The sequence below is a fragment of the Gossypium arboreum genome, chromosome 3 (genome assembly GCF_025698485.1).
Source record: "Gossypium arboreum isolate Shixiya-1 chromosome 3, ASM2569848v2, whole genome shotgun sequence".
NCBI lineage: Eukaryota > Viridiplantae > Streptophyta > Magnoliopsida > Malvales > Malvaceae > Gossypium > Gossypium arboreum.
This window is the reverse complement of record NC_069072.1, coordinates 67,993,585-68,018,731: the sequence shown is the minus strand read 5'-3', so window position 1 is coordinate 68,018,731 and position 25,147 is coordinate 67,993,585. Positions and strand designations below refer to the sequence as shown.

The 25,147-nt window shown below is 34.3% G+C and overlaps 1 protein-coding gene across 1 annotated transcript in view; it reads right to left on the bottom strand.

Moving 5' to 3' along the window:
* The window catches only part of LOC108455708 (uncharacterized), a 49,328-nt gene extending 28,862 nt beyond the window's left edge, over window positions 1-20,466 (bottom strand). The window contains exons 1-16 of the mRNA XM_017754244.2: window positions 20,205-20,466; window positions 18,959-19,034; window positions 17,746-17,826; window positions 17,575-17,655; window positions 16,917-16,993; window positions 16,614-16,668; window positions 16,443-16,491; window positions 16,084-16,221; window positions 8,586-8,664; window positions 8,103-8,181; window positions 7,964-8,007; window positions 7,621-7,815; window positions 6,368-6,443; window positions 558-638; window positions 412-492; window positions 16-92 (exon numbers count right to left, since the gene is read on the bottom strand). Of these exons, the coding sequence (XP_017609733.1) occupies window positions 16-92; window positions 412-492; window positions 558-638; window positions 6,368-6,443; window positions 7,621-7,815; window positions 7,964-8,007; window positions 8,103-8,181; window positions 8,586-8,664; window positions 16,084-16,221; window positions 16,443-16,491; window positions 16,614-16,668; window positions 16,917-16,993; window positions 17,575-17,655; window positions 17,746-17,826; window positions 18,959-19,034; window positions 20,205-20,300 (1,365 nt within the window). The 5' untranslated portion in view covers window positions 20,301-20,466. The remainder of the gene's footprint in view (window positions 1-15; window positions 93-411; window positions 493-557; window positions 639-6,367; window positions 6,444-7,620; window positions 7,816-7,963; window positions 8,008-8,102; window positions 8,182-8,585; window positions 8,665-16,083; window positions 16,222-16,442; window positions 16,492-16,613; window positions 16,669-16,916; window positions 16,994-17,574; window positions 17,656-17,745; window positions 17,827-18,958; window positions 19,035-20,204) is intronic.
* Window positions 20,467-25,147: the final 4,681 nt, after the last annotated feature.

Below are 25,147 nucleotides of genomic sequence, written 5' to 3'. Positions count from 1 at the left end.
TTCTCGTTTGCATACTGTAAGTTCTCCCATAGAAGCTCTTTTAACACCACCAGAAACAGGAGCATCAACCAATTTCAAATCTTTGCCTTCATCTGCACATGCACAAATAAATTACTATAGGAATAACCATGACAAGAAGTATAAATGAAAAAGATGTGCACTTTTAACATTTTGAACAAAGTGATTCGATTCATGTAAGCTCAGCCCGTGCTCAGGAGCAATGAGCTGAAGCTCAGTACCTAACCATGAAGTGCACTCGAGGAGGATAAATCACAAGCAAGAGGGGGTTGGAGTGAGTGAGATGGAGAAAAACAAACAATGGGAGGAAAGCTGAAATTTGAATAATAAAACAATCGAGAAATTTTGCTTTGTGTTACTGCAAATAGATAACTGAATGAAATAAATACATACTCTGTAAACGCCGCTCAAGTTGGATCACATATGCAGGGGAGACTGTGGAAGAAAGAATTATAGATGCTCCAGATGGAAGGGCTACAAAATATAGAGAGTGAAATCAGCCCAGCTCGTAAATTGCAGATATCAAAGTAGAAATATACCTGAAACTGCAGCCAGATCCCCAAATAAAACACTCTCAGCTTGAGCTTCATTTGTGACCATGACTACAAGCACATCAACACCTGCTAGAGATGACATGTCAGAACAAACATGTTCTTGGCAGTGAATGAATCATGAGAATTTTAAAATAACATTTGGCAATCTCCAATTCTGGAACATTTGTGTTTCATTAAAGATTTAAAGCTGACAGTTTACACAAAAGAACTGAGATTCAACACTGGAGCGCACAGAAGAAGCAGTTTGACCTTGCATACAGTCATGCTTTTAATATCACCCAAGTATAAGAAACCAGCAAAAATCAGGTGAAGTCTGGAAGCACAGTAGATCAGACTAAGGAAGATTTTAAAATAGTAATTTATCAAAAAATATGACTTGAACAAATGTATTGCTTGATCAAATATCTGCCCCCCATGCTAGACTAAAACAATGCAAGCACATCAATGCAAAGACAGTATAATATTCTCAACAACTTGAAGGCCCATATTTTTAAAGCAATCTGCACTTAACCTCCCTGCTTAAATCATAAGGCATCAGACCTCCCCACTTTGATTACTCTGTGTACGAATATGGGTATTTGCTATTCATCTCACTGTGTAAATACAAAAAAAGTAATTCTAAATATTGCTACTCTTAGTCTCTTATTACTCTTTACATCCTTGAATATAATCTTACTTCATTTTCTGACACCATAAGTTTTTGTATTAATTCATACAACTAATGTGTTGAAATATGTATATATTTTAAATTTATTTAGGTAGATAAATTTTATTCATATTCTAAGAATATTTTATATTATCTTTTAGTAGTTTATTAGAATAAGGGAACTATTTTCCCCTTATGTTTTAATAGTTTATTAAGAATAAAAAAATTATTTTCCCAATTAGGATTAGGACTCTTTTCTCTATTTAAGTTCAGTTCTTTAGTTATTAATAATAGAACAATTTTATTAAATGCTCTCTTGAAAACAACCTTCATTGGAGATAAGAGATCCAGCAACCAAACAGAGGAAGAAAGTTTTACTATTGAAACAACTAATGAAAATTATGAGGGCCAAAGTTTTCTAAAAGGGTCTCCATTCACTGAGGAACAACTAGAGCATCTACACAAGCTATTTCAATCACCATAATTTCGGATGAATTCTTATCTTCCTAACTCATCCAATAATCCTTCTTCCTCCTTTGCCCAATCAGGTACTGATTTTTCTGTTTTTTTCAGTGCCAGACCTTATAAAATAAACACGTGGATCGTTGATTCCGGAGCTAGTGATCACACGACTAGTAGTCATTTTCTTTTATTAACTTACACACCTTGTGCAGGAAACAAAAAAATCAAAGTAGCAGATGGGTCGTTCTAGGCAATAGCAGGGAAAGGCACTGTTAAAATTTCACCTTCTTTGGTTTTACATGATGTTTTACATGTGTCAAATCTAGCTTGTAATCTCATATCGGTCAGTAAATTATCCCAGTCCTCGAATTGTCATGTTATATTTGACTCCTCTATGTGTAAATTTCAGGACATAATCTCGGGGAGGATTGGCAATACTAAAGAATCTAGTGGAATTTACTTTCTTGACGACGACCATCTAACTCAACCAACAACTACTTCATATTTAAATTCTATTTCTAGTTTTGATAAGGTTATGATTGGGCATTATAGGCTTGGATATTCTAATTTTTACTATTTAAGATATTTGTTACCTGATCTATTTAAAAATAAAGTTCTTCATATCACTGTGACTTTTGTGAATTGGCTAAACATCATCGGTCATTCTTCCCACCTCAAAATTATAAAGCTTCCAAACCTTTTTCGTTAATTCATAGTGATGTTTGGGGACCTTCAAGAGTCTCAACTTTTTCAAGAAAATGTTGGTTTGTCACATTTATTGATGATCATACTCGTATTTGTTAGGTGTTTCTATTAAAAGATAAGTTTGAAATTAAAAATGTGTTTCAATCTTTTTATGTTATGGTGAGAACACAATTTGGTGTGAGAATAGAAGTATTTTGGAGTGACAATGGTAGGGAATTTTTTAGTGACCAATTAGGTGTTTTCTTAACCAAACATGATATAGTCCACCAAAGCTCTTGTACAAATACACCACAACAAAATGAGGTTATAGAAAGAAAAAACCGACATCTTTTGCAAGTAACTAGAGCCTTGATATTCACTAGTCAGGTACCACATTATCTTTGGGGCGAAGCCTTGTTAACAGCTACATATTTTATTAATAGAATACCTAGTAAAACTCTAAACTATAAAACTCCTTTCAGTCTCTTTAAAGATAATTTTCCTAACTCTGAATTGATTAAAAATTTATCCCTCCGAGTTTTTTAGTGTAATGTTTTTGTTCATCTTCACATCCAAGATAAACTAGATCCTAGAGCAAAAAAAAAAGGTCTTTGTTGACTATGTTTCTAATAAAAAGGGTTATAAATGTTACGATCCAATTGATAGGAAGATTATTATTACCATAGATGTCACATTTGTTGAAACACAATCTTACTTTGATTCTAATCTTCAAGGAGGGAATTATAATAAGGAAGATTCTATAATTGATCAAGAATACACTAGGAATATACAACTTAGGGATTCTAATAATGGGGAAAGTGAATTTATAATTAACATAGAAATTAATTATGGTAATGTTGTTAATGAAAAGGAGTATGAAGGTGTAAAGTCTAATCATGAGAATAAAGAACAAACAAAGGAGTTAATTGTTTACTCAAGAAGAAGTCGAAATCAAGAAAGTGGAATCCACCAGATTTATCACCAAGAATCCGACCTGCAAGATCTTGTCAAAAGTCCAGGTAAAGCTCATAATCCAACCAATGAATTTTCTGATTTAGATATTCCAATTACTAAAAGAAAAGGTGTTAGACATGTTGTCAAATATCCCATGTCTAACTTTGTGTCCTATAAAGCCTTTTTTTCGACATTCTCAACCTTTGTTTCGTGTCTCGATACTGTGAAAATACTCAAAAATGTGAAAGATGCTCTACAAGTTCCTGAGTGGAAGGAGGCTATTTTAGAGGAGATGCGCGCTCTTAAAAAAATAGGTACATGGAAAATAGTGGAATTACCTGTAAGGAAAAAAACTGTGGGTTGTAAATGGGTGTTCACAACCAAATTCAAATCGGATGGATCTTTAGATAGATACAAAGCCCGACTAGTGGCTAAAGGGTACACTTAAACATACGGGATAGATTATCTTGAAACATTTGCTCCAGTAGCCAAATTAAATTCTATTAGAGTTCTTTTATCAATTACTGTTAATCTTGATTGGTCCTTACAGCAGCTAGATGTGAAGAATGTTTTCCTAAATGGGAAACTTGAAGAAGAAGTTTACATGAATCCTCCTCCAGGTTTTGAAGAAAAATTTGGAACTCGAGTACATAAACTCAGGAAATCTTTGCATGGTCTAAAGCAGTCTCCTCGAGTTTGGTTTGAACGGTTCACTCAAGTTGTTAAAAAAATAAGGTTATTCGCAAGGGTAAGCTAATCACACAATGTTCTATCGACACTCACAAAGAGGTAGAATAGCAATTATTATAGTTAATGTCGATGATATCATTCTTACAGGAGATGATGTGGATGAAATAAGGCGTCTCAAAGAGCATCTAACATTGGAGTTTGAGATCAAAGACTTGGGTCCTTTGAAATACTTTCTCGGAATGGAAGTTGCTCGATCAAAGAAGGGTATTGTGGTCTCTCAGAAAAAATAAGTGATTGATCTTTTAAAAGAGACTGGGATGAATGATTGCTGCCCAGCTAACATACCAATTGATCCAAATGTAAAATTCGAAAATAAAAAAAATCGATTAGTTGATAAAGGGCAGTATCAAAGATTAGTTGGTAAGTTAATTTACTTATCACATATAAGGCTAGACATAGCTTTTGCAGTGAGCTTAGTGAGTCAATTTAAGCACTCCCCAATGGAGGGACATGAAGAAGCAGTGTTTCGAATTCTAAGATACTTGAAGAGTTCACCTGAAAAGGGCTTATTCTTCAATAAATCCGAACAAAGAGGGATTGAAGCTTTATACAGATGCAGATTGGGCAGGCTCAATAACAGATAGAAAATCTACATCAGGATACTGTACATTTGTTTGGGAAAACCTTGTGACTTGGCGAAGCAAAAAATAAAGTATTGTAGCAAGAAGTAGTGCAGAGGCTGAGTTTAGATCAATGGCTCAAGGAATTTGTGAAATAATGTGGTTAAAAAGAATTATGAAAGAGTTGAAGAAACCAATAACTTAGCTAATGAAGTTGTACTGTGATAGCAAAGCTACCATTAGTATTGCTCACAACCCAGTCCAGCATGACAGAACTAAACATGTTGAGATTGATAGACACTTTATCAAGGAGAAGATTGAATAAGGCCAAGTGTGCATGCCGTTTGTTCCTTCAAAACAACAGATTGTTGACATACTCACCAAAAGGCTTTCTAAGACAAATTTTGATTTTCTTGTAAGCAAGTTGGACATAATTGATATATATGCACCAACTTGAGGGAGGGTGTTGAAATATGTATGTTTTTAAATTTATTTAGGTAGATAAGTTTTATTCATATTCTAGAAATATTTTATGTTATCTTTTAGTAGTTTATTAGAATAAGGGAATTACTTTCCCAATTTGGATTAGGACTCTTTTGCTTATTTAAGTTCAGTTCTTTAGTTAATAATAATAGAACAGTTTTATTAAATGTTCTCTTGAAAACTTTCATAATGGTGTACTAGACCTGAAATATCTACAACACTTCTTCAAAGGCTCAAGTCTTCGTTTCCCTTCAAGATAACCCTGTATTGCATTATATCTCAGCACCTTGTTAATAAGCACTCCAAGGATCATGTTATTGCCAGTTAGTCACTTAAGCCTCCAAAAGACTTATTTTTGCTACCTTGATTCCTTTATATCCAAATGTTGGCATACTCTTCCAACTTGAAAGAGTTTGAGTGTTACCATCCACACAAAGACCATAACAGAGCACACATAAGTATTTACAAATGGCTTGCTTCCTATTTTAGTAAAAGAATTTCCACGTTAGAAAAAAGAGATCCTTGTTTGAGTGTCATGCTAAATTCAATTTCCCGACGGCATTGCTTGTACAAAGTGTTACTTCTGTTTTAAGTTACATGACCATCTATAGCAAATCTAGAGAGCTATAGAAACAAAATTTCAGCCTTCTATTCTGATAGATATAATTAATTGTTAAATCTGAACAGCTCAAATCAAGATTATAATGGAACTGGTAATTTTAGCTAGCAAGTAAGCCATCTACAATACTAGAGCACCTTCGGAGATAGCCATTTGACGATGTCCTTATATCCTTTTTCATAAAAGGGTGCAAAGTTGTTCAATTATTTTGTAGTGTATTCGAAAATAGTTCATTATTCAACAATCTTTAGTAGAATTATATTCCCATTGGTCAACAAACAAGTTAGTTAAAAGAGTAACGAATAAAAACAATCAAAGATGAATTTAAATAATATGCCCTATTTTTTTTTAAAATAATGAAAAGAAAGATTTGATTTCAAAACTAATGTGAATGTCATGGAAGACAAAAGGCATATGAGAACTTTATGTCTTGCACTATTAAGAAACAAGCTTGTGTAAGCTCATGTGTTAGACTCCCCAATGTTTCCAAGTGTCTAATCTTAAGAGGACCACAAAAATGTAAACTGCCAACTTCTCTCAAAACCATGAAATAAATTTCAATCATATAAAAAGCTTCAAAAGTTGTTATTTCTTAACTAACTTGGATTGGCAGGTCATTGAACAGTTCAGAAATTACCTTTAGATACATCTTCCGGAGAGCTTCCAATCAGGCCGCCAGCTCTTTCAAATCGAGTTAGTGTAGGTTTGTACACCTACCATCCAATTGAAATTCAGGAACATAGTTAAACTTTAAACTTAATTTCTCATAGTTAAACTTTAAACTTAATCTCTTGATCACAAATAACATCTAACTAAAATTCCATGAAGGATACCATGGATTTATTTAATATGTAGGCATAAAACAGAAAGTGAGCATGTGACATGCAGATTTTCAGGCAATGTAGAAGACAGTATGAGAAGAATATCATTTTTCCAACTAGTAAAATCATGAAATTACCAACAAATCTAATGAAGTTTTCCAAAAACCTGTGCAGCTTAGAAGACAAACAAAACATCCTATAATTTGAACTTCATTCTCCTAAGTTAATAAAAACATTTTATATTGACTCTAGATGGTTATGACCCTCTCACTCCATCAAGAAAGCCATAAAAAGGTATTTAAGGTAAAAGTTTAGTTGGAGCCATTTATCTTTAGGAATTTAAAATTGCACTTTGTTAAGCATCCAACCTAAAACCAAATGGTAATAGGTAGATGGGTGCAACTTTTATATAAACCATAGAATACCTAATACTTAACATATGTGGGATAACACCACTTAACACTCCCCCACACTGTAGTTCACAAGGCCTACACATGGACAACCTCACTAGGAGTTATCAACCTCATATGGGATTAGGCAAGAATACCAACATAACAAACCCTAGGCTTTACTACCATCATAGCATCAAACCTAAAACCAACTAGTAATAGGAAGAGCGGCCCAACTTTAATATAAACCCACAGGATCTAATACTTAACCAATGTGGAATAACACATTCAACTAATGACATGTAAAACTTCAACTTAGGCTCAGTGTAAAACTACTTTATTCTACAAAAGAAAGTGAAATCTAATTTGACTTACGTCCCCCACTCATTCAACTTGTAAAGTTCCTTATTGTCAACTAGAATACATCCAAATATTGGTGTTCACTAATCAAGCATGGTTGTAACTCATATTTCACGTAAAGTGCTCAATGCAGAAATTAACACATTGAGACATGTTAAATGTTGTTATCAAGTTTGGTTTCTTGTGGTCTTATATTCGTTGGACACCTTAACCCATTGCCAACTGGTTTCAGGTCGGATGCTTAAGAAGACAAGGCGGGAAAATAACCCAAGGCATCAAGTAAAGAACACATTGTCAAACAAGCAGTGGTTAGCACTTACATCATAACCAACAACACAGAAATTTGACTTCACAAGGTAAGTTGCCATTCCAAATCCCATTGCACCAAGACCAATAAAACCAACTCGGTTCACAGTTTTTGATTTGGCTGTGATTTGAGTTGCAAGTTCCTCTGGGTTGTAGCGTTCAGCATTGGCAGCATCAGCAGTATTCACTCCAAATACTTGGTCCCAAACCTGTTGATCAATCATATAGAGAAAAGTAAGTTTTAGATTAGAGAAACATCTCCATCTTTCCCCCTTCAAGCAAAGGAATCTTAATGTTTAATTTAAAGTTGGGTTCTATGTGCCTGAAAGTTCCATTAATAAAATTACAAGTATCAACCTGACCCAATGGGGTATTATCATCTCCATGACCAAGTGAAGACCCTGAAAAAGGAAATATATTAGGTAGCTAAGAAATAAAAGTTGCTCTGAACCAAAACCAATGGACTTAGATTGAAAAGAATCTAGTAGATTAGTACCAAGAGCCAATTGTTGATGAGCACTTGCCAAAAGTGGAAGAGGAAAAGTAAGCAATTTGGCCATATCCAAAACAATACCCTTGAATTTAGGAGGGAAAAAGAGATTAATAAGATTGGAATGAAACATGAACAAGCTAATGTACTATAGAGGAATATGCCTATCCAGAAACATATTAGTAGACATATTAGTTTACAAATTAAACATTTACTAACACAGAGCAAAGATTATTATGGTACTTGTTATTAACCATTATAATTATGATGCACACAAAAGTAGCATCTTCCAGATAGCTAACAGTTACAAATTTTAGTTACTTCTAAGTAGGAAGTATTAGCTTAAGGCTATAGTTTAAATTCTAAAAAATTAGCAAAAAAATATAAGTCTGCAGAAAATACTTCGAAAAAGTCAAGGCAGTACAGTCTTCATAAGCCAGCTCAACGAAACAATAAAAAGGAAATACTTGTCATTGTAGTTAAACTTACCAATTTATGATTAAAAGGATTCAAGAAATTATATTTGACATTCCCACTCAGAAGCTGTAGGATATAATTCTTGAAAACCCTGCATACATGGTAACAGCATCCCACCCACCCCCAGGGAAAAAAACAAGGGGGGGAATGGGGAATAGGAAACAAAGTTAGATTAAAACTCAATTAAACCTTCCAAGCATATGGTTTATTTGAATTCGTTCATCAGGGAAAGCATAAAAAAGATGTATGCTAATAAACCACCTAAGACAAGGCTCCAAGAAATTACCATCCATTTCGTCATTGTTCTAGAAACTTGTATGGTAAACCTAGCATTTTCAAGTTACATATACTACCAAAAGAAAATAAGTAAATCCTAAGTACATAACCATGTCCTAGCCAGCATACACTGACTTGATGTGGAGTTTTTGTCCCCATATTAAAGGGGCATGATAATTGATAGATTCACTTAAACTCAAGGAAATAGGTAGTGAAAAATAAAATACAAGCTGAGGATGGTAGTCAGGGAAACAGACCTTTGGAAACAGTTTCAAATGCACCACACGAGAACATAAAAGCTACGAATAATATAACATGAAGTGCTGAAGATAAATATAAATTTTTTTTCCTCTTTTAAGTAGAACTATATTACAACCTAATATAGGCTAAATAGTGGCTAAAAAAATGTTGATCCCTTCTTCTACAAGTGCCTTTCTGAAGTTAAAAAATATTTTTTTAAAAGATACTCTAAATAATATGGGTTATAACTATCATCAAAACCATAAATTCTTTTAAGTGAATTTGTATGGGGCTTTATGTTTGTTTACTCTAGGCAGAGTTAATCAGATTTATTCTTGGTTTTGTAGGTCCAACCTTGTTGATTTCTTTGCTGGCTCTATTTAAGAATTTTCATCAATATATTCCTACTTGAATGAGCCCAAAAGAATAAAACAAAATATAAAAGAAAATCTAATTTCATTTCAATGTAATAATTATAAATGAAACATCCTTGAAAGTGAATTTCTTCTGTATAGTGACATTTGACAGAAGAAATGGGACGTGTATCCCACTGTATTCATTGTGCATCTAAGGTGCTTTTGGGGTTTCATTACAATATTCAAATTAAATAACTTCTACTTTATCAGCCAGCAGCACTTGGCAACTGGAGTAATTTTCATCAGAAAAATATCTGGAGTAGTCAAACATGTTCCGTCACCTTAGTGCACTCCACATGTCCAACACATTAACTTAAAACCTGTCTAGCTTTTTGAACGTCATTTTCCAACTCGTGATAATTTATTCAGTCTAAGCATGAAATTTGACTAAAACTGAAGCAAAATATCCCAAAAGATATTTCCAGCAATCCGTCCAAGTTCATTATTTGAAAAATCATCATGAATGGCATTGCTGCACTGGCTCTAGTTTTTTGAAAACTAATGAGAAAGGAAAAGGGAACCGAACTAGTAACATGAGGAAAGGACAATCATGTGGTCTACTTTTCTTACAAAGACCGTTTGTTTTCATAAAAGCATCTACTCCAACTAAAGTAGGACAACTGAGCATGATAAGCAACCCTAATCAAAGAAAACAAAAAGTAACTTCTTGGCTTTGTGCATGTGATGCTACAATTATTAATCAAACCCTAATAAACTGGAATAGTTTTTCTTACATAGTTCAAAGAGAATGGCTAGAATGATTGGGAGAACCTAGCAGTTTTACTAGTACATAAGAAGCATGAATTTTCATTTTGTACTTAACATTCATACATTCATTAATTAAAGGAGTATATTTCCTCTTGAGGATGCATGAGGTCAAGTTACAACAGTCTAGCAAATGTAATTTAAACTTTCATTAGATATTGTGACCTTGTTATGAAATATATATTGTTGAGAATCTTTTGATTATTTGATAGCATTAATTAGTATCTTTAGATATTACAACTGATTTTTAGAGATTCTAATTAAGAGATATTCTTTCCTTAGATTTATTCAATTTTCATGTATATATAATTATACATATTTCTAAGAAATACATACTTTGAGAGAATTTTTCCTCAATACATTAGAGTATTCATCTCTAATTTCATCATTGTATCAGATTTCTTATCCGCCTTTTTGGGATCTTTTTCTAATTTTAATTTTTTTTTCCAAAAACCCCAGAAACCCAAATTTGGTACTCTCCACCCTAGCCCTATTTTTTCCTCTCACTGCCTTTACCATTGGAGTCGACATCCACTCGCCGGCAAAACCTTGGACCCCGGTGACTAAAAGACCCGTGCTTGGACTCCACCTATTGCCACCATGTTTTTTTCGACGCCGTCGCTGTGCTTTCTGCTCTCTTTCGTTCATTCTACTATAAGTAGTGGTGTGTTTTGGCTAAGTTTTTTTTTGTGTGGATCTATTTGGTTTTTTTTTTTTTTTGATTTGTTATTCTAATTGTGCAAGCAAATTTTTTGGGGTTTAATTGTTTTTTCTAGCATTCTATCTATAAACGAGAAGCTCGTGATTCCAACTGATAATCCCTCGTTGCAAATTAGCCCTATGAAGCTTGATAAACATAATTACCTTATTTGGTCAAGGTCTTGCTTGTTGTTTGTCAAGGCTCATGGCTTGCAAGGATACATCACCGACAAATCGTCGAAACCTAAACTGATTCAACCTTTAAGTCAGTGGCATTCAACGAATTCTCTTGTTATGGCATGGCTTATCAACACTATGCAACCTCATATTTTCAATACCTATTTGTTACTTGATACTGCGGAAAAGATTTGAAATGCTACTGCTCTCACCTACTCCTGTGTTGGGAATGATGTGCAAATTTTATAGATTCATAATAAGGTCCGTGGTACAAAACAAGGGGAGCTAACGATTTCTCAATATTTTGCTAAATTAAGTGGGTTGTGGCAGGAACTTGATTATTATCAACATTTACAAGCGAATTATGCCAAGGATGCCAAAAAATTTCAGAAGATGGTGGAAAAAGAGTTTTTTTTTTTCTTGGCTGGGTTGAATACCGAGTATGATCAATAAGTTCAAGTTCTTGGCAAGACTTTGTTCCCTTCTCTCCATGTGACATACTCCTATGTACAACAAGAGGAGAGTCGTCGTGTTGGTATGCTCTATAATCCACTTTTAGAGAAAGTTGACCTCATTGCTAACCAGGATGGTCCATCGACTGGTAAGTCTGTCAAGGATCACTTGATGTGTGAGTACTGTAGAAAGCCTCGGCACACTAAAGGTTCGTGCTTCCTACGCATCTTGTCTCAATTGGACTCTACCTCGATTGCCAAGTCTAATCATACGAACTTAGGTGTTGTTTTAAATACTCCATCTACTTCTTGGATTATTGCTTTTGATGCGAATAAACATATGAAAAAGGTCAAACAAAAGCTTATTTAACTATACTACTTGTCCATATAAAAATAGTGTGCGACTAGACGATAACTCTCTTACCTCCATCTCTGGAACAGGTTTTGTTGTTTGTACTCCAAATATCACTTTATCCTCTGTCCTCTATGTCCCTAAATTCCCAGCTAACCTTACGATTGGCAGTGGTAGATTGTGTGATGGCTTATATCTTCTAAACCGATCGTCTAATATGTCTCAAGCATTATTTGGAGACAATAAAGATGTCAACCGGGAGATTATTCAGTGGCATAAATGGTTAGGACATCTATCATTTATTGTTCTAGCCAAGATGTTTCCTAATTTATTTTCAAGAACTCAATTAGACTCTTTAGTTTGTGATGCCTAAGTTTGCTAAGCATACAAGAAACAATTATACTTTACGTAATAATAGAAGTATTGTTCCTTTTGAGATTATTCATTAGGATGTTTGGGGCCCTACTTGCCTTACTTTTTTATCTAGAAATCGTTGGTTTGTTACTTTTATTGACGGTTGCACTCGGATGACATGGGTAATTTTATTAAAGTCCAAAAGTGATGTTTTCTCGTGTTTTCATTCTTTTCATAAATTGATTACTACTCAGTTTGATGCTAAGGTTAAGATTTTGCGAACTGATAATAAAACCGAGTATAACTTTAATGATTATTTGGAATCATATGAGATTTTACATCAGACCAGTTGTTCAAGTACAAGTGCTCAGAATGGTGTTGCCAAAAGAAAAAATCGGCATCTTTTGGAGGTGGCTAGATCACTTATGATCACTATTAATCTCCCAAAGCCTTATTGAGGCAATGAATCTTACTAATCGAATGCCTCTTTGGGTCCTTAATTTTAAAAGTCCCATAGAAACCTTATAGGGCAAGACGAATTACCCAGTTTCACCGAAGGTCTTTGATTGTATTTGCTTCATTCATCTTTGAGATGGAAGCAAACTGGATCCTCAAGCAGTCAAATATGTTTTCGTTGGATACTCTCCTACATAGAAGGGTTACAAATGTTATCATCCGCCATCTAAAAAGTATTATGTAAGTATGGATGTAACATTTTGTGAGGATGAACCCTACTTTTCTTCATCACACCAATCTCTTCAACGGGATGTTATTGAAAATAAAGAGATGGTACCTTATTCTGTTACTCTTTCGAGAGAGAATTTAGTTCCAACAAAGACTTTGGTTCAAGAGAAGACTAGTGGACGATTGTTGGATAGATCTGATTTAAGGACATACACTAGAAAAGGCAAGAAAGAAGATGCCATCATACAATCTACTTTATACCCTGACTCTTCATTGTCAGGTGAGTCTTCTTTACCTTCGATTGTTACTGATTTGAAATTATTAATAGCCCAACGAAAAAGTATTAGAACTTGCACTTACATCCTATCTCTGACTTTGTCTCTTATGATTCCTTATCCATATCCTATATAGCTTTTGCTTTATCTTTGTTCTCTATGTTTGTTCCACAAGATTGGAGAGAAGTCATCACTAGTCCAAGATGGAAGAAGGCTATAATTGAGGAAATGAGGGCTTTAGCAAAAAATGAGACGTGGGAACTGGTTAATCCTTCTAAGGGGCAAAAAATGGTTGGCTGCAAATGGGTGTTTACTATCAACTATAAGGCTTATGGTTCAATTGAAAGACTCAGAGCCAGATTAGTAGCGCAAGGACTTAGACATATTGAGTGGATTATCAAGAAACATTTGCTCCAGTTGCTAAATTGAACACGATTAAGATCCTTTTATTGTGTACAGCAAGTCTCAACTGAGACTTACAACAGTTTGATGTAAAGAATGCCTTTTTCACATGGAAACGTGGAAGAAGAAGTGTATATGAAAATTCCTCCAGGATTCGAGGATAAAAATACTCAAGGAACGGTATGTAGACTAAAAAAGGCCCTATATGGACTAAAGCAATCTCCCAGAGCTTAGTTTGACAGATTTAGTAAGGTCACGATGTCGTTTGGCTATCGACAAAGTAATGCTGATCATACCCTCTTTATAAAGCATCACAAGGGTAAGATTACTCTCCTTATAGTTTATGTCGATGACATAATTATGACAAGAGATGACAAGAAAAAATAGTCCAACTTAAGAAACAATTGGCTCAAGAATTCGAAATCAAAGACTTGGAGAAATTACAATATTTCCTTGGAATAGAAGTGGTCAGATCGAAAGAGGGAATTTTTATTTCCCAAAGAAAGTATGTCTTATATCTTCTGACAAAGACTGGCATGTTAGGTTGCTAACCAGCCGAATCGCCTATTGAGAGTAACCACAAGTTACAAGCAGGGATCGGCGAAACGGTGGATAAAAGGAGATATCAAAGACTCGTCAGGCGTTTAATTTATCTCGCTCATACTCGACCTGATATAGCCTATGTGATTAGTTTAATAAGCCAATTTATGCATGATTCTCACCAAGCTCATATGCAAGCAGTAGTGCGAATTTTGTGCTATTTGAAGTCTGCACCGGGCAAACATATTATTTTCTCAAAAAATAGTCATATCAAGAGAAGTATTTACAAATACAGATTGGGTTGGCTCTCTTGATGACAAAAGGTCTACAACAATTATTGTACTCTTATGGGAGGAAACTTAGTCACTTGAAGGAGTAAGAAACAAGCTCAACCAAGTGCAGAGGCTGAATATAGGACCATGGCTTAAGGTGTTTGCGAGCTTTTATGGCTGCAAAAGGTATTGGAAAACCTAAAGTTGTTGAAAGAAAATGGATCAACCTATACTATGACAACAAGACGGCCATTAGCATAGCTCAAAATCCAGTACAACACGATAGAACCAAGCACATTGAAATAGATCGTCATTTTATCAAGGTAAAAGTAGCCAATGGTGCCTTAAGTCTATCTTATCTAGCATCCGAAAAACAGTTGGCAGATATTATTACTAAATGGCTCAACTGTAAGACTTATCATAATCTTCTTTGCAAGCTAAGCATGCGAGCCATCTATGCACCAATTTGAGAGGGAGTGTTGAGAATTTTTTGATTATTTGATAGCATTAATTAGTATTTTTAGAGATTACAACTGATTTTTAGATATTCTAATTAAGAGATATTCTCTCCTTAAATTTATTCAATTTTCATGTATATATAGTTGTATGTATTTCTAAGAAATACATACTTTGAGAGAGTTTTTCCTCAATACATTAGAGTATTCATCTCTAATATATAAAACTTAAAGCAATCACTTCATATTCTATTATACTAGACTAACCAAAAATAAGGCTTTGCTTGGTTGACAGGATAGAATAATAGAAAGAAAAATGTAAAGGAAGATACATATTTTTCCTTATATACTGTTTTTAGTAGGAAAGATGGAAAATTGGAAGGAAAAAATAAGTTTCTTTCCACCAATTGCTAGGTATGATTGAAAAATGAAATGAAGGGGAAATTTAGAAAGAAAAAAAAACACATTTATTTACAATTACTTTTTGTTAAGTTAAGATTTTTATAAAATAAAAGTTAAGAAAATTATGGATAATCTTGTAACTATACATACTTGACCCACACAATGCTCATTTTCTTTCATCTTTCTCTCCAATTTGGAGTGATCAGTTTTTGTTAATAGGTTCGGAAAATGATAATCTTTCCTACCAATCATTCTCAAAATCCATTTTCTTTCCACCTTAACACCCTCTATCCATCATTTCACTTTCTCACCCCACCAAGCACACTCTAAATTTATACTTATCTCAACAATAAAGATCATAGAACAAGTCACGATTCCCTTAGGATCTTTCAGCTCTAGTACAACTAAGTTATAGAAAAGAGTAAATTACATGCCATTGGAAAGACTAAGCCAGCAACAAAAACAAATAGCTCCAATAACCATTTCCAAGCCTTATATGCAAGCCTTAAAGTTTCCTACCTACTACATATCCTCTAAGCATAACAAGGGAACCATTTTAGCTCAATTAATCAAGTATAAGAAATCTTTCATTTCTAATATTATGTATGATATATGCTAGTATAGGGTATGCACCATATGGGGTTTAACTTTTTTCAATCTGAAAGCAGTCATCAAGAACCCAAAGCAAACATAATAAGCCATCAACTATTCTAGAACATTTATAAAGAGTAAATAGAGGCATAAATCACCAAGAATTTCCAGCAGCATTTGAAATGATGTCATAGATTATCCATGGATGGATCCCAGCTTTAACACCAAGTGATATAGCTTCTACAGCAGCAATAAGATGAATGCCCTCAAGCAGCTCAGTGACCAATTTAGTTTTGCTGAAACAGTCAGGAACTAAGAAACTTAGGAGCCAAAGGCACATTTAGGAATTTGAAGACCAACAGAAAGTATTTACTGTTTCTAAAAGTAATTTCATTTTTAAGTGACGGATTGATGAAACAGTCAAATATTGTGGAACTTAATTAGCATGTCACTGATGTCATTGATCTTATAGAAAAATTTGCAGAACTTTGGACAGCAGGTCAAGATGAAAGAATACCTTCCAGCTCCAGTTTCGCCTTCAAAAGTGTAAAGCTTTTCAGACATTGCTGCAATAAAAAAGAAAAAGGAAAAAAAGCTCAGAGACATGTATAATCAACATATTTTAAGAGCATAAATATACAGGTATAGAACTCATTTATAGCTAATTACTTTGCAAAATGAACAATACCAGAGAGAAAAGGGTAAGCCTTAGAAATGGCATCAGACCTTCCTGAGGAGATAACCTAAAAACATTTTAAAAGAAATTATTTAGAACTTCAGCAGAGAACAAGAATAAAATTCCCCATGTGATAGGATCCCAAGGCTATATTGATGTATACCCTTTCCTATATCCTTCTTCCAAATTCCCAAAAGATACACGGGAAAAGAAAATGATAACTAAGTAAACAAAATATAACCCGGAGATTGGCCCAATAATTTTAGAGCTAAGCCAGAAAAGGGAAAGAAAATAAAGGCTTATATATAATATTACCATAATTTTTCCATTTAAGAGCTCTGATGTTGCCTTAAAGACATATGCATCTACTACTGAAGTTGTCAGTCCATCCTCTATCAGAAATGAAAGGCCAAGAAAAGAACTGCTTATTAGCTAGGATAGAAGGGAAAATAGACCAATAAGTAAGATTAAGAGAAAACCAGAGAAATATTTAAAATCGATGATCAACTACTTCAGGCTGAATAAACAAGAAACTAAAAACCAAATTGATTGTGAAACATCCTAAAATGTCCTCACACCATAGTACCTTTAAACTCTAAGAGTAGATGATGTCAGAGAAAGAAAGGGCTTCATCAAAATTAAATCATGTGATTCTCCTTCGAGGAATTAGAGATCAAACAAGCCATTTTAGTCTAAATAAAAACAAGCTAATGGTGACCTATGCCTCTTGAAATAACTAGGAATTGTTTTACAATTGAAGGGAAAAAAAAGAAGACATTTGGAGGTCATAGATTCATTGTTATTAGAACATGTATGTTGGAATACTTCCATTGGTTTCTGATCAAGCACAGCAAAGAAGCAGCATACTGGTATCGGCAACCATGTGTTTTTGAGAAACAAATGCAGAACAGAAAATATTATTCCCTATGAATGTGTTATCACATCAATCCACAAATATTAAAACCACAACTACCTCTGAGATTCTTCTCCAAATTCTGGATGTGTGATGGCAATACGGTCGAATGAAGAATAATGACTGTATCTTTCTGTAATCCTGAAAAATTCATAAAGATGTAAAATCTACCTAATAACTGTGTGAGCAAAAAATATTTTTGACATAAAAACAAAGAAGCTACTTAAAGACCTTTCAAAGCACTATCATGACCAAAAATTATATCGTTTATTTGATCCACGTGAGATATTAAGACAATTAAAGCAGCAACACCTGCATAAGATCAAGAAAGAAAAAAGGATCAGAGGGTTGACCACCAACTTATTATATAGTGTTTAAATAAAATTGGAGGGATTATATACTTTTTCTTAAGATTTAAGAAAATTGATAATAATTGAAAACAGGAACACACAAACTAATACGTCTTTTCAAAATATCCTTGTGTAATTGCAAATGCCTCCTAAATAAGTGGATATCACCCTGTATCAATCACATCAGAGCAAGCTCCAAGGCGGGGCTCATTCTGATCAAGAGGTCCAAGCAGTCTTCCCTGAAAACTGTTTTGGGATCTCTAGTCTCTAACATTTCCGGAAACAGATATGGCACCGCCTTAGTTGGCAAAGGTCAGTAAACAAATTATTGCAACCTCACATGGTAATCAAGGTTCCTGTCTTGCATGTAAGACACAATGCGACTATAAACCTCCCATCTATGGGTTTGCTGATAATAATTGTACAATTTTCAGTTTTACCCTTCATTTTGTTGCTGAATATCAGCCAGAAATACACAGCATTTATAAACAATTCAGAGGCCTCTTTCTACTCAGAAATTAAATGGCAATGGCCATCATCTTATCTTAGCACTAGAAGATTGCCAACCCGCTATGAAATGAATTGTCTGGGTATTAGAATTTTCTGAGATAAAACAACTCATCTTCTATAGTAGCACACCACCCAAGACCCTCACTTGTTAGCCATTACTTTCCAACATTAATTTTATATATTATTTTTACTTACCCAAGACCCTCAGTTTTTAGTCATTACAAAGGAAACAATATTATTTTTTTTATATTATTTCATTTCCCAATTAGTTGAGAACATACATTTGTCTATCATTCTTCAAAAAGAAAGCACATTTTTGTTCTTTTTACACCTCAAATATATCAAGATCAATTACTTGGCTCATGAAATTCCCTCATTGAAAAATGAAAACTAACTTACTGTAAAGTTGTAAATGCAGGTTGAAACAGTTGAACACAAACATTATTGTAAAGTTGTAAGTTTGGCTCAAATGTAGATGCAAGTAGCTCCTTGTACAAAAAGCTGCGTATGATCCCCCCCCAACCCTTAATAATAATCATAATTATAACAATAACAGCAAAAAGAAATGCTTAATATTATATTACCTTTCCCTGCCTCCCTAAGGCTGAAGCATTCAGTGCCCCCTAGCTTCAAAAACTCGTTCATCAAAAGATTTTGGACCTGCAGATATAGAATGTTGCAGCACAACAGAAATTAAAGCTCTCAAAATCAATTTCAAATCGCAAGGTTGTTCTGATGTTGAGCAATAAAAAATGTAAAAAATGTATGAACTGCAGAGAATTATGAAAAGGAAGATACTGTACTTGCAAAACTCATGATAAAGAAGGCATATCATTAAGTAGTAGCTAATTGCTGAAATGTTACAGTTAAAAGTTGGGTAAAATTCTTCCACAATTGACCTTGAGCAATGTTTCATAGAAATATAATATTGCAATTGGTTCCTCATGTATATTTAACAACATTGAAGCTAATATGATGAAGTGTAGATAACTTATTTCTAGAAAGTAGAAACTTTCAGTTCATGAAATCCGGCTTATAATGTAGCTGGTTGGGTTACAAATGCAAACTCGTAGATGTAGTTTTTCACAATTCAGTATCATCATCCTACAACTACAATAGAAGAGCATGAAAGGAATTTTCAGCCATGATCGAGGAATAATCGAATCTTCACCATCAAAAGAAAGCCACACAGGACTACACACTAAAGTCAAATAAACTTAACTGTCAAGATGAACAATGATATTTGGAATCTCAAAAATTGACTTGATAATCGGTAAGGCAAAAAAACAAAATAACTCAAACTCTATTGCTCCAAGTCTTCACTTTTCTTGAAGTATAGGTATCTAACACTTTAAATTAGATGGTTAGGACGACTAACCCTCCATACATATTAAGAAACTTAGAAAAAATTGAATATTCCCGTGGCGTTGCATTTCCGTATACGACATTCACCCAAAGTACCGAGAAGCTTAGAATTGAATGTCAAAGATACAAAATTTTGACATTGCAGCTTTATGTTAGCCAAATTTCAGCTCTGCCTATTGAAACTATTAGTATAGCATGAATTTAAGCACTTGAATATGCAATAAAATTTTCAAGTACCCATCTGTATCAAAATTCCAAAATGGATTAAATAACAAAACATCATTCCAGTTCTTAAATGTGAAGTCTTAAGGAACAGCTGCCACTGCAACTGAATTAACTAAATATTCCGATTTGGATTACAAATAGGCTTTCACCAAGAACCAAACTGAGATTTAAAAAATCAATTAAGTTTAGCAATAGTCAACTGGCAATATCTTGAAAAGGAAAAAGTGAAAGATTTGGAACCTCAAAAGCTTGGACTTTGTAGCCAGCGCGAAGAAGCGAAACAGCCATGTCCAAGCTCAACTGGTCCAAACCCACGAATCCTATAACGCCCGCCATTGCAGAACACACTTTTTCTCCGCTTTGCTTTGCTTTGCTCGGCTTCGGTGATTGTTCATTAATTAATAAATACCACTTGACATGAAACCTGAAAGTCCAGACCAGCTGGCTAGCAATCAAAATGGGCCCAGCAACTATTAAATTACTATTTTGGAGTATTCCACGTTCTAAATCTTAATAATGTTAATATATCCGGGTAAATTTAAAATAATTTTATATAATTAATATTTTAATGATATAATCATTAGATTAAAATATTACAATGAAAAATCCATTTTGACCAAAAGGCTAAACTTCAATGGCAAATTCTCCAGTGATGGCAATGAGTCACGTTCTATTGAAAATCGAAACATTAAAAAAGTGCGATTTAAGGATAATAATGCAAATGCTAACATGGATATGGTTGTGGAATTGCCACATTAACCGATGCTATTTTGGAAAGATAGGTTAATGGGAAAGGCCTTATTGGATCAAGTAGGTCGGCTAGAACCGCTAGACTTGAGGATAATGATTATTTCAAAATTTTGGAAGGGGATATCACGAGGTCGACTGATCCCCTCGATCGAGTTCTTGGATAGGGTGTATCAACTCCTGGTCAAAAATATGGATACTATGATGGTTCTTAAACTGTTGGGGCGGAACATCAGGTATGTTGCTTTCCAAAATAAGACATATAGCCTTTGGCGACCTTCCATGTCATTTTAACTGATGGATATCGAGAATGGCTATTTCTTGGCGAAGTTTCAAAACAAAGAGGATTACGAGAAGGTGTTATCTCATGGACCTTGGGTCATGTATGGGCAATACTTGACAATGCAACCCTGGACCATAGATTTCAGTTCATTGCAACTTTATCCAAGTATTGTGATTACTTGGATTCGACTATCGAGTCTTTCGGGATACATGTACAAGCGAAGGATAATTGAGGAAATTGAAGACATGGTGGGAAAGGTTGTTAAATTGGATTATAACACTAATAGTAGAACAAAGGGTCGATTTGCTCATATGGCGGTGTATGTTAATTTGGACAAACCTTTGACCTATCAAGTTTTTATTAATGGCACAACCCAACTTATTGAGTATGAATCTTTGTATATTATACTGCTATGTGAAGGAATTGTGTCCAAACGTCGTCATGGTCATGTCCCATGCTAGAAAAAAAACAACAACATCTGGTACATCATTGACAAAATCCAGCACAGTAAAAGGGGAGGAGGCATACAGACCTTGGATACTAGTTGAGAGAAGATCAAGGCAAAAAACAAGAGATTCCCAAAAGCAATGAGCTAAAAATCTAGAGGAGGAAAATATGATATCACGTTTTAATGCTTTGGTCCCTTTGGATAGAAAGGTTGGTGAGATTGATTCGAAAATTAAGAAGATTTCGAGATTCAGTATTAAAAGAAAGGATATTATGGAGGTCGTGAATCTAGAAGATTCTACTGGCAAGCAACGTAGGACACTAGTCCACTAAGGAAGGAAGTTGGTCAATGCAGGAGCATGGATCAAGGGAGATAAGTCGAGTTAGTTGGTATAAGAACTAGCTCACCTACCAATAATAACAGTATGGGCTTAGGGGATGTGGGAAATCCTTAAAGGCCTATGTAGGCAACCAATGCAGGAGGGTAACATGAACCAAGGGAATAAAGTGACGTCAGCAACTTTCCAAATTGGATTCATTACCAATAATGCTATGGTAGGCTCAAATATTTCGAACAAGGCTATTGTGGCCCAAGCAAGCTTCAAACAAGTCAAACCAACCAATATTTTTAAAGCTATACCCAATTACTTCTTTGCTAAGTTTAGCTCTGTAGTTGAAATAAATAATTTTGTTGGAATTCATTCTACTACTATATCACATTTTACCCCAGCTTTTGAAGGACCAGTAGAGTTGTAAGTTCAATGCATGTAGGCATTCTTGACCTCGAAAGACATTCGGCTATCTCTTTTAAAGAGAATTTGGAACCAAATAACTTGTGCTCTACTAATGAAGGCCCCTCAGTAGTTTTGAAAAATGGCGAGTTTGGCTCTCAAGGGTGAGGTTCTGGTGTGAAAGCAACTTATGTCAAAAAAGGAAGTAAGTTAAATAGGGCACTACGAGGCCGTAATAGTCATTTTAAGGCAACTGGGAGTAATCGAGTCACTATCTGACATGATGGACTCTATGGTAGAGCTTATAAACTCCCAATTGGAACTAGAAACTAAAGAAGATGATCCGAATGATGTTTCTAAAGAGCAATTGAAAGATATGGTGGTATCAAGCCAATAAGGTTTGATTTTCTTTATTTAATTATGAATATGGATTTTTCCATTTTTTCTTGGAATTGTTAGGGCTGTGCTAATGACAAGTTTTTTCGTACTCTCCGAGAGTATACCATGGAGCACAAGCCAAATATAGTTAGCTTACTAGAGATAAGGGTTAGTGGTTCTAAAGTAGATAAAATTATTGCTAAGTTGGGGTTCTAGCATTCTTATCGATTGAAAGATATTGGTTTTTCTGGAGGCATTTAGGTTGGTTAGAAGGACTTGGTCCAGGTTGAGGTAATACAAAACTATAGGTTGAGGTAATCCAAAACTATCTTTAATTTATTTTTATTTAGGTTCTCAACAACATACCTTTTCAGTCTATTTTTGTCACATTTGTTTATGAAAGTCTGGATAGGCAAAAACAAAAGGTTTTATGGGAGAATTTCAAATCCTCTATTCCTTCGGAGCCAGTTCCTTAGCTTGTTATTTTTTATTTTAATGTTATCATTTCCCTAAGTGAAAAGAAATATAGACAATGTTGTAGGAAGAGATGTCATTTCTTTGGTGATTTTGTTTATTTCGCTAAACTATAAGATTTGGTTTTCAGAGGTCCCTACTTTACTTGGCATAGAGGTGGAATATTTGAACGGCTTGATCGAGCTCTCAGTAATGATCCCTGGGTGAAGGCCTTTCCCAATAGCATGGTTACTTACCTTCTGAAGATTAATTCTGATCATAAGCCTCTTCTCCTTTCCTCAAGGCCGGTGATTAGTTCAAATAAGGGGCGCCCTTTTGGTTTTTTTGGTTGGGTGAACTGAACATACAAAATCCTCTGATTTTTTTCAAAGAAAAGTGGTAGTTTAAAAAGTGGTAGTTTAAAAGACGTATGATAGCTTCACTTTTTGAATTTACCTCTAGCATTAAGGAATGGAATAAATTTGTTTATGGCTATAACAATTTTTGTAAAAAACATTTGTTAAATCAACTATCTAGCATTCAAAGGGCGATGGAACATTTTGACTCTAATCATTTGTTTCAGTTAGAATAAAGGTGAAGGAGGAGTTAGAAAGTGTTTTACATCATGAAGAAATTCTATAGAAGCAAAAAGCTAGATCTCACTGGCTTAGCTTGGAGGACAGGAACACTAAGTTTTTTTTATAGTCGTACTTTACAGAGGAGGAAATATAACTGAATCACTACTCTATGAAATAATGAAAGTGTTTGGATCTATGATGTGAATATCTTTCAATCTGACGCGATTAATTTTTTTCAAAAGTTATATGGTGATATCTTGAAACCTATGAGGGACCTACCTCCTAGCTCCTTTCCACGTCTTAACTCCTGTAATATTGAGTTTCTGGGCAAGGCGATTATTGATGAGGAAATTAAGAAGGCACTATTTGACATGACTCTATTGAAATGTTGGATCTAGTACCCTAAGTGTAGTATTTTCATCTAAGTACACTTATAATTTTTTCAAACAGATTGATTAATAAAATTATTCATGAATCAAATTAATATAATTTGTATTAGTCCTTAAATGGCTTTTGCACGCAAAGCAAAATAGAAGCAAATGTTTCTCATTGCTTGTCTATTGTTTAACTAATATTAAGCGATATTACGAGGTCGGATCGTAGTACAAAAGGACAACTTGTATTAGTAAACGAACCGAAACATGTCCTTAGTCTAATAAAGAATGAGTAAACTGATTGAAAGACTAATATGGAGTCTATTAAGTCCAATTGGGGAGATACTTTGTCTTGGGCATCAGAGTGAATGAATTCCAGAAGATAGAGATATAGATGTGACTGAATGCACTAGCAGTACATTGGACAGGACCTAAGCAGAATATTTCCTAAATCTGTTTTTGGATTTATTCACTTGTGATGTTCATAGTGTGCCATACCTAAATCTTAAGTGGATAGCGGACTATGTATGTGTGATTCATACACTTTGATGTAAGTAAAAGCTTAAGTTCAAATAAATAAGGAACCAAAAGTTGGTGCGTTAGGTGTACGACTTCTTTAGTATGTAGCGTCATTCATAATAGTGGAATTCATAACCCAAAACATGGTTAAATGATATCCTCTCATTGGAATTACATGGTTGAAAAGTAACTGTGGCCACGAGTCATTTGTCTTTGTGATGGATGACTTGATCACTAATTGATAGTGATTGACTTTTCATGAAGGAATATGTAATAGTTATCATAAGATAAAATGGGATCATATTGGGAGAACTGATATTATCCCAAAGATATCAAAGATATCCTATGAGGGCAACACACTATTAACAAGGTAATTGGACGAGTACTAAGTAATTGCTTTCGTAGTGGTATGTCGTTGGGGAAAGCTCAGTCATAATACTATAGTGGAATGACTTCATGACTAAATGAGTTTATAATTAATAGGCGAAAAGCAAAATTTAATTATAAACCATTTGAGCCTCAACTTCATATGTCTAATCAGTCCCTCAGCTAGCTTGTTGAAACTAGAAATGAATTGCATGTTTGAATAAAAATAAACAGAATGAATAGAAAAAAAAAGAAATGGGAAACATTTAGGAATGATTATAGTTTTCTCCAAAACAGAGAAATAGAA